The 13,578-nt window shown below is 32.5% G+C and overlaps 1 protein-coding gene across 1 annotated transcript; it reads left to right on the top strand.

Moving 5' to 3' along the window:
- Positions 1-3,242: 3,242 nt before the first annotated feature.
- On the top strand, positions 3,243-9,049 carry LOC119583827 (UTP--glucose-1-phosphate uridylyltransferase-like; the record flags this gene model as incomplete). The annotated part of the gene is given in 11 exon segments (XM_037932542.1): positions 3,243-3,473; positions 3,712-3,894; positions 4,316-4,420; positions 5,006-5,106; positions 5,900-5,975; positions 6,280-6,426; positions 6,536-6,674; positions 6,936-7,073; positions 7,204-7,376; positions 7,558-7,656; positions 8,070-9,049. Coding segments are annotated over 11 exon segments (1,500 nt in total), but the record flags the coding sequence as incomplete, so codon positions are not given.
- Positions 9,050-13,578: the final 4,529 nt, after the last annotated feature.

Raw genomic sequence — 13,578 nt, 5'->3', positions numbered from 1 at the left:
CACCCCAATTGATCCTCCAGTGGATGCCACCCTGCGGTAGAGTAATACCTCACTCCCAACCTGTGCCATGGCAGTTGCCCTTCCAACAGGACCCACAGCCTGCCACACTTGCTGGGTGGCAGGAGCAGTAACTCACCCCCAGCATATGTATATGTATATTTATATATACACATATATATACGTATGTACACATATACATACTATATATATAATTATACACACACACGTAAGAGGGGGCTTCAAAAAGTTTGTGGAAAAAGGGCAGTATGAAAAAGTTTCAGGTATGTTTATTTTTCAAAATATGCTCCATTAAGGTCAGTACACTTCTGCAAACATTGATATCAGCCTTTAAGTCCATCTGAGTTAAACTGCTCTTTTTCTTACATCTTCAACTGATGGAAAATTGATACCTTTCAATGAGCCTCTGGGCTAGTACAGTGGTAACGTGTCGGCCTCTCATCTGAGGGGTTGGCGGTTCGCGCCCCGCCCAGGCGCGAGAAGTTGCAAATGTCGCCTGGAGGTTACTGCAGTGGCTGGGCACCATGCTGGGTAAGGACTAGGTTCAGCCGAGTCAGCACCAGCTGACCAATGTGAGCGAGTCGACATTAGTCGACACAGGCCGGGCTGCCCTCATGGACATTGCCCGGGCAAGGCTAAGCTTCGCATATCAGACTTATCCTTATCCTTTTCAATGATTTTTTACAGTTTGGAAACAAAAAGAAGTCAGATGAGACAAAATTGGGGCTGTAAGGTGGATGTCTGATGATTTCCCATCAAAATTCACAAAGCACAGCTCTTTGTCTGCCTGAGCGGGTGCATTGTTGTGGTGAAAGAGAACGCGTTGATGCAGCTTTCCTTAGAAGGCAGTGGCCATGACCTTTCCTCTTGAAGCTTCGACTGGTCCACTTCCAACCTTGGGCAGCCACTTTTTTTTATTGAATTTTGTCCTCGGGATCCTACTGGTAGAGCCCCTCTCACAATTCTCTGCAGAAAAGCTTCAGAGTCCTCATCCCATTTGTTCAAAATCTCTATTGAAAAATCAACCCTTGTTTGCTGCTGATCAGAGCGCAACAACCTAGGGACCTATCAAACAGAAAGCTTGCTTTACCCCAAACTCTTCACCAGAGTTGTGTGTGCATCACCCACAAAGATGTTGAGTGTGTCTGTTACTGATTCAGTGGTTATTCGTCTATCCTCTTCAGTCATGTTGTGATCAGCATCAGTGTTTTCCTCACAAACTGATATTTTCCTCATAAACTTCCGTTGATGGCCTGCCACTGCTTGTGCTCATCATTAATTTTGTTTCATCCACTTCTGAACCAACTAATCCATTCGTAGGTTGTTAATTTTTGGGGGGCATTGTCACCATTGTTCCAGAGCATCAATGATTTGCTTATTCTCCCAACCAAATTTCACCATGAATGTAATGTTTGTCCTAGCCTCAATTTTGGTGGATTCCATGTTGCTTGAATGGTGCCTGACTTCCAACTGGCGGCGATGTGTTATTACCTGCCTTAAAGGATTCGTGTCTGAACACGTTAAAACATATTGGTACAGGAACGTTCAGGTGCATTGAAATCAAAATCCTTCCATATAATTTTTAGTTATGGACTTTTTCCATGAACTTATTGAAGCCCCCTTGTATATATAAGTGTATATATATATATATATATATATATATATATATATATATATATATATATATATATATATATATATATATATACACACACACACACATACATACATACATACATACAACAACATACATAAATACATACATACATACATACATACATACATACATACATACATACATACATACATACATACACATACATATCTATGCACACACACACACACACACACACATATATTATATATATATATATATATATATATATATATTTATTTATTTATTTATATATTATTTATATTATTATATTTATTATTTATTTATTTATTTATTTATCATATATATTTATTATAATATTGATATATATATATTATATAATAATATATATATATATATATATATATATATATATAATATATATATATATATATATATATATATATATTATTAATATTTATATATATATATTATATAAGAATAAAATATATATATATATATCTATCTTTTATTATATATATATTATATTATTATATAATTATAATATATATTAAAATATATATATTATATATATATATATATATATTTTTATCATTATATATAATCATATATATATATTTTATCTTCTATATATATATATATATCTATATATATATATAATATATCTATATATATTATATTCTATATATACATATTTTTGTTTTTTTGTGTTTATTAAAATTCTATTATTATTATTCTTATATGTAAAATATTATTATTATATATGTCTGTATATATTATATTATATTCTTATTTTTTATGTTATATGTATGTAGTCTGTATGTATTATGTAATTATGTATATTGTATATATGTGTATTTAAATATGTATTTTATGTTTATATATTATTTATATATCTTTCTTATTTATATATCTATATATATATATATATTATATATATATATATAATGTGTTGTTTTGTGTTTGTATGTATGTATGTATTATGTATGTATATATGTAAAGTTGTATATATGTATATATGTATATATGTATATCTATCTCTTTTCTATCTATTATCTATCTATTATCTATCTATCATCTACTATCTATATTATATTATATTTTATTTTATATTATATTTTTAATATATATATATATAACCCACAGAACACACCACACACACACAACCACCACACACCCACCAACACACACACCCACCCCACACCCACACACCACACACACACACACACACACACACACACACACACACACACACACACACACCCCTATATATATGCACTTAGCTTTTACCATTTAAACTTAAGGAAGTCTGTTGATTAGAAATGGAGGGAAGGGAAATGATATTCATACTGAAAATATAAATTGCGGAAAAAATGATAATGGATACAGCAGTGAATAACCATGAAAAAGGACAATGGCATAAAATGTATAGAAAATTTTTCCATAAAGTATAGAAAAAAATTCTCATACCTTCACCCTTTGTTTTACCCAGATAAGCTGATAGTTGCTTCCTGTTGTTGCAGTTGCTCAGAATATACAGTGTGCCCATTTTGTTGGGTTTTTTTGTGGAGAGTGAAAACCAAACATGATACAATCATATTCCCCACAGGTGTTTGGTCACCAGAGATCTCCCTCCATGGAGTTCAAGGAACTGACAAAGAAGGATGCACAAGTGCAGCTAGCACATGAATTGCAGAAGTTGACAAACACATGCCAGGCCCAGCTCAAAGAAACCACACAGAAAGATTTTGAGGGCTTTGAAAAGCTCTTCAGCCGTTTTATCAATGAGGTTGGACCATCAGTTGAATGGGATCACATCCAGAAACTGCATGATGGAGCTGTAAGTATGGACTATTATTCATAATTGTTATCTGATTCATAAGAGCAGTACAAGTAATACATGTTTATAAAATTAAGCTTTAAAACTAGTGATGATAGTCTCTTGTGGCAATAGTCTTGTTTTTGAAGATAAAAGAAAGCATCTTGATAAGTTCAATAGAGTACTTTCTTCTATCACTTTATCATTTTGTTATTAGTTCTTTGATATGGTGATTAATTAGCAACAACTTATACTACAGGTACGGAAATATTCTGAGCTATGTGGACCAGATTCGTCCCGTGCTCGAGACATGCTCAACAAGTTAGTTGTGGTGAAACTGAATGGTGGCCTGGGTACATCTATGGGGTGTCAGGGTCCAAAATCCATCATCCCTGTGCGTTCAGAATTGACTTTCCTTGACCTTACTGTACAACAAATTGAAGTAAGTTTTACTTTTGTTACCAGTTTTGTGTAATTTGCAATTCATATTTTCCTTTCTTTTTGCCTCCTCTTTTGTTAATTCCACTAACTAAAGTCAACATATGAATATACTATAGTTTAATAAATGCAGATAATTGTGGGATGAGTTATGTTATGTTGTCATCTGTATTTATAGAATGGATATACATGTATCTTTAAATTAGTAAAAGTACTTATAAGTAAATTAAGAAGTTTACAGCATATAGATTCTTTTGAATCTGAAAAATTATAGGTCCCAGAACACTCTGGGTCCTCCCATATGTCTTTTAATATTTAGTGAGAACTGATGTTTTCATTCATATATAGAAGGTTATTTTTCTTTATTTTTTATGATATATTTTTTTTATAATATGTAAAGTCTTACCTTTTTCCTCTTTGTTTAGCACCTAAATAAGACGTATGGTTGTGACGTGCCACTTGTACTGATGAACTCCTTCAACACTGATGAAGACACACAGAAGGTCATCCGCAAGTATCAGGGATTTCAGGTGAGGAAGTAAGCTGCTAATCACAGGTGATGGTAGTAGAAAAGAGATCGCAGGGAAAAGTTAACAGTGATAAGTTACTAACAGGACAGTTATTTGTTCAAATATTATTTCACATGAGCTATCATGAGATACAAAATAGTAAAATAGTAATCATTAGGAAGACAAGAGTCAGGTAATTGTTAAGATGTTCTTATGATATAAGTGTGAGGAATTGATAAAAATAGGCCAGCTTGGTGACAAAGATATACATATAAGACCAGAAAGTATATTTAAGGAAGATTAATTGTAAGATCTAAAATTACATTGGTTTTGTGTTTGATACCCTTCAAATAAGTTATTGACAAGTATTAGAAGTTTATTATTTAAATCTCTGCAGATCAAATCTTCAAGGTGAGAGCAGTGGTCTTATCATAAACTTGTGCTGATTATAAAGAACCCAATATGTCTGCAAAGTATTCTTTTGTTTATTAAAACATGTAAATAATCGTATACTTATTATTCAGTAGTAGTTGTTGTTTTGTATAATATAATTTAGATGGACATGTGACATCCTTTAATTTATAACCATTGTTTTTTGTCTTCCAGGTAAAAACATACACTTTCAACCAGTCTAGGTACCCACGTATCAATAAGGAATCTTTGATGCCAATTGCCAAGACTTGCAGCGTTGAATCTGATTTGGAGGCGTAAGTCCAAATATTTGATCTGTTAATTGAAATATTTTATTGGCACATTTACTCAAAATATGTTATAATTATCCAGATCTCACTTACACCTTATCACTTTTTAATGAGGGTTAATATAACTGATTAAGTAGTAGCAAAGAAATTATTATTGCCAAACAAATACTTAGTTAAATAATATGTCTCATCTGAGAATGTCCAGAGTTAGGCACTTTTAAGGCTTTTGATAGCCTTGTGGGACTATTGTTCTGTTTAGCTAGATCGTTATTCATTTTTGCCACTGTTGGCTCTGCAGATGAAAACTTAACAGTTACCACAGCAGATACAGAAGTAGTTTTTGTGGTCATTATATTTAACCCATTGATTGCAAATGGTATGATTACAAACATCTCTCCAGTTTCCACTTTCCTTGATTTTTGGAAAGATTCTTATATATTATTTTATTATTTTTATTGTTATTAGTATATGATGACATTATAATAGTCATCAAGTGAATAACATTAATAACAGTATCGATATTTAATAACATTTGGGGGGGGAAAATCAGGTATGGTCACTAGGGCCTACTAATTGACTCCTTGGTGTCTGAGGACTTGTGGAGTCATCTGTGCAACAAAATTCACAACTCATATATCTGTAATGATGATATTAGCATTGATTGAGAGTTGAAATTCATGGAGAATGTGATAGGTCTAGTGTGATAGGCATCCTAGTATTAAGCAAAAAAGAAAATTATAGAGTTCCCCTCTAGATATCCTCATTATCGATATTTACAATGTTATTTTATGGTCTGCAGGTGGTATCCTCCTGGTCACGGTGACTTCTATCAATCATTCAAGAACTCTGGACTTTTGCAAGAGTTCATCAACCAGGTAAAGAGATTTTTTAACATTTAAACTGTTTCATTTTACAGATGTAACAAACCAATGTTGTTTTTCCATATATATTGCCAGGTAGTTATTGTTTCCCCTCTTTTATTTAAGTATTTCATTTTGTATTACCTGTATATATTAATGTTTTTTCCATTTTTTTCTTTGTCTTCATTGTTGCCTCATTTTTCATCTATTGCTGCTTCTGCTCCTTTTCTTGTTTCTCCTTTTCCTCCTCATCTACACTCCCATCTAACTTGTCCTCCTCCCAGAGACCATATATGTGAATAAAGGATTTTTTTCACAGGGCAAAGAATATGTCTTTATCAGTAACATCGACAACTTGGGAGCAACAGTTGATCTCAACATTCTCAACTTCCTTCTTGGTGGTGACAATAGTGGACACTGTGAGTTTCTGATGGAGGTTACAGACAAGACGAGGGCTGATGTTAAGGTAAGCCTTTTATTTATATGTATGCAAAGTGATAAGACATTTTTACCTGTATAGTAGTAGCACTACTGTAGAATAATGTTTAATGCCATAATTTTGATGACTCCTCCAGGGTGGTACCTTGATCCAGTATGATGATAAATTAAGATTGCTTGAGATTGCCCAGGTTCCAAAGGAGCATGTTGATGATTTCAAGTCTGTCAAGACTTTCAAGATCTTTAACACCAATAATTTGTGGATTAAAATTGAGGGTAAGGAGGCCAGCATGAGATTTTTCATTTCATTTGAACAAGCTAAGTTTGATTTTTTTAAAATGAATTTCTTATTAGTTTTATTTCATTTAGTTCCTGCACTTTTTCTCTAGGTCTTCATAAGTGGCTGTCATTCAATGTTTGTTCTACATATGGTATTTCCTCTGACGATTAATGATTTCTAATTGACAGTGCATGGTAGGCTATGTGTGTAGACGCTAAAGTTGATTAATATATAAAAGCCCTGTCTCAATATTCCAGCAATTGACCAAATTCTAAGTGAAGGCACAATGGACATGGAAGTAATTATAAATAACAAGACGCTCGATAATGGTTTCAACATTATTCAGTTGGAGCAGGCTGTTGGAGCTGCCATAAAATGCTTCAATGGATCAATTGGTAAGTTCTAGAAGCTCCCATTTCATTTTGATTGCTTATGATCATAGCAACCAGTTACAGTAAAGTTTAAGGCTGAAACTTAATTAAAATCCCACTTTTCACAAGCTTTTAACTTACTCTGCTTAAACAGGTATCAATGTACCTCGCTCAAGGTTCTTGCCAGTGAAAAAGACAGATGACCTGCTGCTAGTTATGAGCAATCTTTACAATCTGCAGTATGGAACTTTAGCCATGTCACCCCTGCGTATGTTTGATACAACTCCATTGGTCAAACTTGGCCCCAACCACTTTGGCAAAGTTAAGGTTAGTTATTTCAACACTACATAGTCTTCCGTATAGCTTTAATTTAGAGTACAGTTGTTGCTATGTTGTTTTATTACTGTTGTTTGATATATCTATACTATGTTTGGGAACAAAATAGGAATGTTATCTTGATGACAGGGATGTCGATTCGCCTCTCAAATATACATTTACACTATTTCAGGAGTTCCTCAAAAGGTTTGCTTCAATTCCTGATATGTTAGAACTGGATCACTTAACTGTGTCAGGCGATGTGACATTTGGCAAAGGAGTTGTTCTCAAGGTTAGTTAATATGCTGTAGTATATGTTTTATAATAATTTTGTGAAAGAAGTCGTGATAAATTTGTACTTTGCTATCCGCTAGTTGTTTATGAAAATAGAAAGATAAAAAATAAAAATGCTTGATGAAAAATATAACAATTATTATATACATACATACATATATACATTCATATATACTAACACACACACACACACACACACACACACACACACACACACACACACACACACACACACACACACACACACACACACACACACACACACACACACACACACACACACACACACACATATATACATACATACATACATACATACATACATACATACATGCTTACATACACATCTGAAGAACTTTAGTGGAATTTGAACTAAGCTGAAGTTGTTAAGTCATGGTTTCCTTTTTTCAGGGCACAGTGATCATCATAGCCAACCACGGAGATCGTATTGACATCCCTCCAGGTGCCATCTTGGAAAATAAAATTGTCTCTGGAAACTTGCGAATTTTGGACCATTAGAGGAGCCCATAATTGCCAACCACTTCCGTATTCTTGTTTTTTCTTTCACTTTTCATGTTATGTATTGTAAATAATGTTCTTGTTAGAATGTAATGAGAGTTGATTTATGATATGATGATAACATGAATCTTTTAAGAAACATCACTGCTGTTTTGTTTGTAAAAGCTTTTATCACTTTTTTTTATAACCACTCTTTATATATCTAAAATACACACACACACCACACACCACACCACACCACACCACACCACACCACACCACACCACACCACACTACACTACACCACACCACACCACACCAAGCATGTATATTGATACATATGCACATTGTGTATATGATTTTACCATTTAGTTTCTGTGATGTGGCTAGTAGCAGTGAGTGCCAAAATTCAGTGCAATAACCTCATGAATCAAACAGGGCATTGATCCTAAAATGTGAATACTATCATGCATTTAAAAATGTTGTAGTTGTATCTTACAACAATGATGTATTACACGCTGCACAATGGATAATAAAGATGCATTTCGTGTCTGAACAGTTTCTGTGGCATTACCCTATATCCTCAGAAGTTGTACCATTCTCATATAGAAGAAAATTTAAGTTATCTTGTTCATATTGTGTGAAATTAAAAGGTACAGTAAAACCGACTGGTGAGAAAAACAACAACTCGGTTTGTGCAGAATGTCCAAAGGGGTTAAAGTTAAAAAGGACATTTACTACAGATGTTCTTGTAGTGTGATCTGAATGGAATGTAATATTTTTATAACTGATTGTCATAGTAAGCAATTTCTTTTGCCAAGTCTGCTTTGTAATTTTATGTTACTGTTGTCATAATTTGATTAGACTGGCGATAATTAGAAAAGACTGGAAAAGAAAAAAATATATATTTTATACATCTAAAATTATGAATTTGAAAACGGTATGAATTTGAAAACGGGGATTCGCCCAAAAAAGTACCGAGCGTTAATGCTTATGTCAACGTTGCTCAATAGAAATATTGCCGCGTCCACACGATGGGTTTGCACGGCCACAGCTGGAAGAGGAAGTTAAAGCTCGTCACCAAGCAACATGGGTGAACAACCAGTGAAATGCCCCTGCTCGTAGTTAAACGAAATATCCAGCCAATGGGTCTACATTTTTCAACCACGTAATCAGTCGATGGTCTGAGCTGATGACGTGCCAGATAATCTGCAATAACTGCAAATAATTTTTTGCTGATCATCGACTGTCTTGGTGTGGATAATTGTCAACGGGTAATCGTTGGGCATGCCGGTCGTGTGGACGCGTCTTTGTGATGCATGAATGATTATGAAAAGAAATAAAAAATGAAATAAAAGTGCCTTACTGGTTATTCAGAAGTTATTATTTTGAATCCATAAACACACACAAAAAAATAGTTATACCCAATGGCACAAAAAGTAACAGTATATCTCCTAAATTTGAGCAAGTGCCTATGATTTTTCTTATTTTTGCAAAACATTTTCTATACATAAAGGATGAAAATCCAGTCACACCTTACAAGTAAAGACGAATGGCGGCGATCAGAAGATGACGGTAACCGAGAGTAAAATTCTAATAATAATGCCTCTTAAACCTACCTGCTTTTAACTTTTAATTCCGGAGTAGCGCGAGGTCATTTTCTTCTGAACAGTGTTTTCTAGTTTTCACCAATAAATGTTCTGCAAAACCAAAATGATATAACAGGTACACAGGATGCTACACTTTGTACAAAGCATATCACACACATGAATTACTTTTGTGCCATTATTTTCCTTACCATTTCCACGCTGCACTTACTGTTGCGTCCAAGATGCATCGGCAGAAAACAAGCGCTGCAGAAGTTTCCTAAAAAAAACTTTACATCAGTAATATGCCTTTTTTGCCACAACAAATCTGTGGACTGTGCTACTATTTTATCTGTCCACAAAAAAAAAACAAATAGCCTTCTGCTACTCCCTATGAATTAATCTCAGTGTTCATTTATTCCCAGGAACTATTTATCTATCCATAGCTATTTTTTATACTTAGGCTTTACCATTCCTTTTCTCGCTAAACGCCCACAACTCGTGTAATCCACTCAGGCCCAAGCAAAATTTAAATCCGATATTATTATATTATTATTTTAAGCTTACACGAATGACAATTTTTAAAAAATTTACACAATAGTGCCATATATATATATGTTTTAATGAAGTGGATATTAGTGCTGAAAGATCATCCTGATATGTCACGCATGTCCGCTCTCCCTCGCCTCCGCCTTAAGAAGCGGGCCTGTCAATCACCGTTCAGTACACAGTGTTTGAAGAGAGAGAGAGATTAAAGAAAACGTGTGAGGTGGAGAAGAGGAGTAGAGTCATTGAGGTAGAAAGAAAATTAAATGAAAAGAGAGGTGGGAAAGGAAAGGAAAGAAATTTCGTGGGAGAGGAAGAGCTACAAAGAGAGGGAGGAAAAGAGAGGAAAGGTTAGTCTGTCTATTTGTTTGTCTGCCTTTCTCTCTCTCTCTCTCTCTCTCTCTCTCTCTCTCTCTCATTCTCTCTCTCTCTCTCTCTCTCTCTCTCTCTCTCTCTCTCTCTCTCTCTCTCTCTCTCTCTCTCTCTCTCTCTCTCTCTTCTTCTTCTTCTTCTTCTTCTTCTTCTTCTTCTTCTTCTTCTTCTTCTTCTTCTTCTTCTTCTTCTTCTTCTTCACACACACATAAGAAGCAGAGAAACATACATACATACACGCACAGTCACATATTCACACGCACATACACAATATAAGGTATTATGAGTATTATGTATGTGTTTTTTGTTTGTGTGTTTGCGTGTGCATATCCCAGAGAGCGGTTTTTTATTGAATAAACCGATAATTTACATTTTTGCCATTTACCTAGCTGTCATGATACTATCTTTATTAATAATAAAATAATTGTGATAGAGATTATGATCATGATAAGTGTTAGAGATGATGGTGATGATAATTATTAAAAAATAATGGCATCAGGGAAAATAATATTGTAGTAATAACAGTAATGATAAAAAAATGATAATAATATTAATAATAACAATAAAAGACCAACAGCAATACTAAAATACCAATACTGAAAATAATATTAACTATAATTACAACAACAATAAGCATAATAATAGTAATAATAATAATAGCAATAGTAATTATAATAATAATGTTAATGTTAATGATGATGATGATGATGATGATGATGATGATGATGATGATGATGATGATGATGATGATGATGATGATGATAATGATAATGATAATGATAATAACAATGATAATGATAATAAAAAGGATAATGATGATAATAATAATAATAATAATAACAATAATAATAACAATAATATTAATGATAATAATAATAATAATAATATAATAATAATATAATATAATAATAATAATTAATAATTAATATAATAATAATAATAATAATAATAATAATAATAATAATAATAATAATAACAAATATATTGATTAGTAAAAATAACAAGAGTGATAATAATTATAGTACTAATAATATCAATAATAATCATATCAATACTACTAATAATGATAATACCAACAATAATGATAAAATACTACTACTAATAACAATAATGATAGCAATGATGATAATGATAACAACTTCTACTGCTACTAACAACAACAATAATAATGATATTAATAATAATAACAATAAAGATGATGATAATAATAATCAAAATAATAATAATAATAATAATGATAATGAAAATAACAGTAAAAATAATTATAATAGTAATAATGATAATAATAATAAAACAAAAACAAGAATACTAATACCAATAATGGTAAAGATAATAATGATTAGGACAACAACAAAACAACAATAGTAACACCAATAATGGTAATGATCACAGAAAAAAAATTATTATCATTATCATTATTATTATTATTATTATTATTATTATTTTTATTATTTTTATTATTATTATTACTATTATTATTATCATTATCATTATTATTATCATTATCATTATTATTATCATTGTTATTATTATTGTTATTGTTATTATTATCATCATCATCATCATCATCATCATCATCATCATCTTTATTAATATTATTTTAATTATTATTATCATTATTATTATTATTATTTATTATCCTTATCATTACCATTACTATATTACCATTAAGGTTATATTTATTATAATGATATGAATATCATCACTACTCTGTTATGCACATAAAAATATGCAGGTCGAATGAACCAGGAGTGAGAACTTTCTCGGTAGGAAGGAAAACCTCTTTGAACTATCTCATAAGTGAGCGAGAGGGAAATATGCTTTGGAAAATAACCCAAAGCAATAGGGTACGAAATAGAAGACTATAAATAAAAGTAAACAGATGTATACATACGATTATTCATATACGCATACACAGCACATCACACACACACGGACATTCTACAGGGAACAAAAAACATTGTAATCTATTCAGCATAAGATAAGATACACTGATATCTAACGTAATGCAAGGTTTAGTCTCAACATCAGGATTATCAGAAAAAAATACATTTGGCGAAATCTTTCGTTAAGAATAGTGAATGTGAGATAAAGCAAGGGAGTGCGAAGCTGAAAGGTTAGACGGTAGCTTGATTAATTATATAAGGCTGATTAATCTTAGCTTCAATTGGTTACTACTGGGAGGTCTGCTAGTGCTACTTATTTGTCTTATTTATAGTTATATCCAACAAATCTGCAAATGGGACAAAAGAGAATTTTGTTTTAAGCCAATAAAAGGATACGAGTATATTCTTAATCACTCCACTTAGCCTCAACATGCAGCGATAAGAACACACAAAGGGATTATCGTATATTGCGGAAGAATTAAATCCAAGATATCACGTTTGACGAGATTGCCGCGCTAAAATTGTAGAAAAAAAAATACCATGCCCGTTCAGATATGCTTTTCAATAAAACGCGTCCTTGGGGCAAAAAGTCGTAATTGATATAAAGGCTATAAAAGGCATCTATCTTTTTAATGTTAACTGACGAGAAATGTCAATGTAAACAAGTATATGCACGGCACAAATCAGTATAAAGACTGACATATGTAGCAAATTGATAGATTTAGTCTAGGAAGTGAAAAGGAAATTTAGGTCCAGCAAGTATTTAGTGCAAAATACGGAACAAGCTTGATAAAGATATGACAACGCCACCATTGTCAATTTTTATACATGCGTGCATGCATAGGCCTATAATACACTTCCCGCAAAGAGCATAGAGCGTCTATCAGAACTCTACGAAAACATGCCGTCGGTAGTGTTGTCGAATGCGTTTATCATGCGCGCGCAGCAATACTTGATCTTTCTTCTAGAAAAGGCTATATTTGATTGTAGTTGTTTATTATTTACTTTTCAATTGCAACTACAAGAAATATA

Source organism: Penaeus monodon, chromosome 17, assembly GCF_015228065.2.
Source record: "Penaeus monodon isolate SGIC_2016 chromosome 17, NSTDA_Pmon_1, whole genome shotgun sequence".
Lineage (NCBI taxonomy): Eukaryota > Metazoa > Arthropoda > Malacostraca > Decapoda > Penaeidae > Penaeus > Penaeus monodon.
Note: the sequence above shows the minus strand (reverse complement) of the source record. Positions and strands in the feature narration are given on the sequence as shown.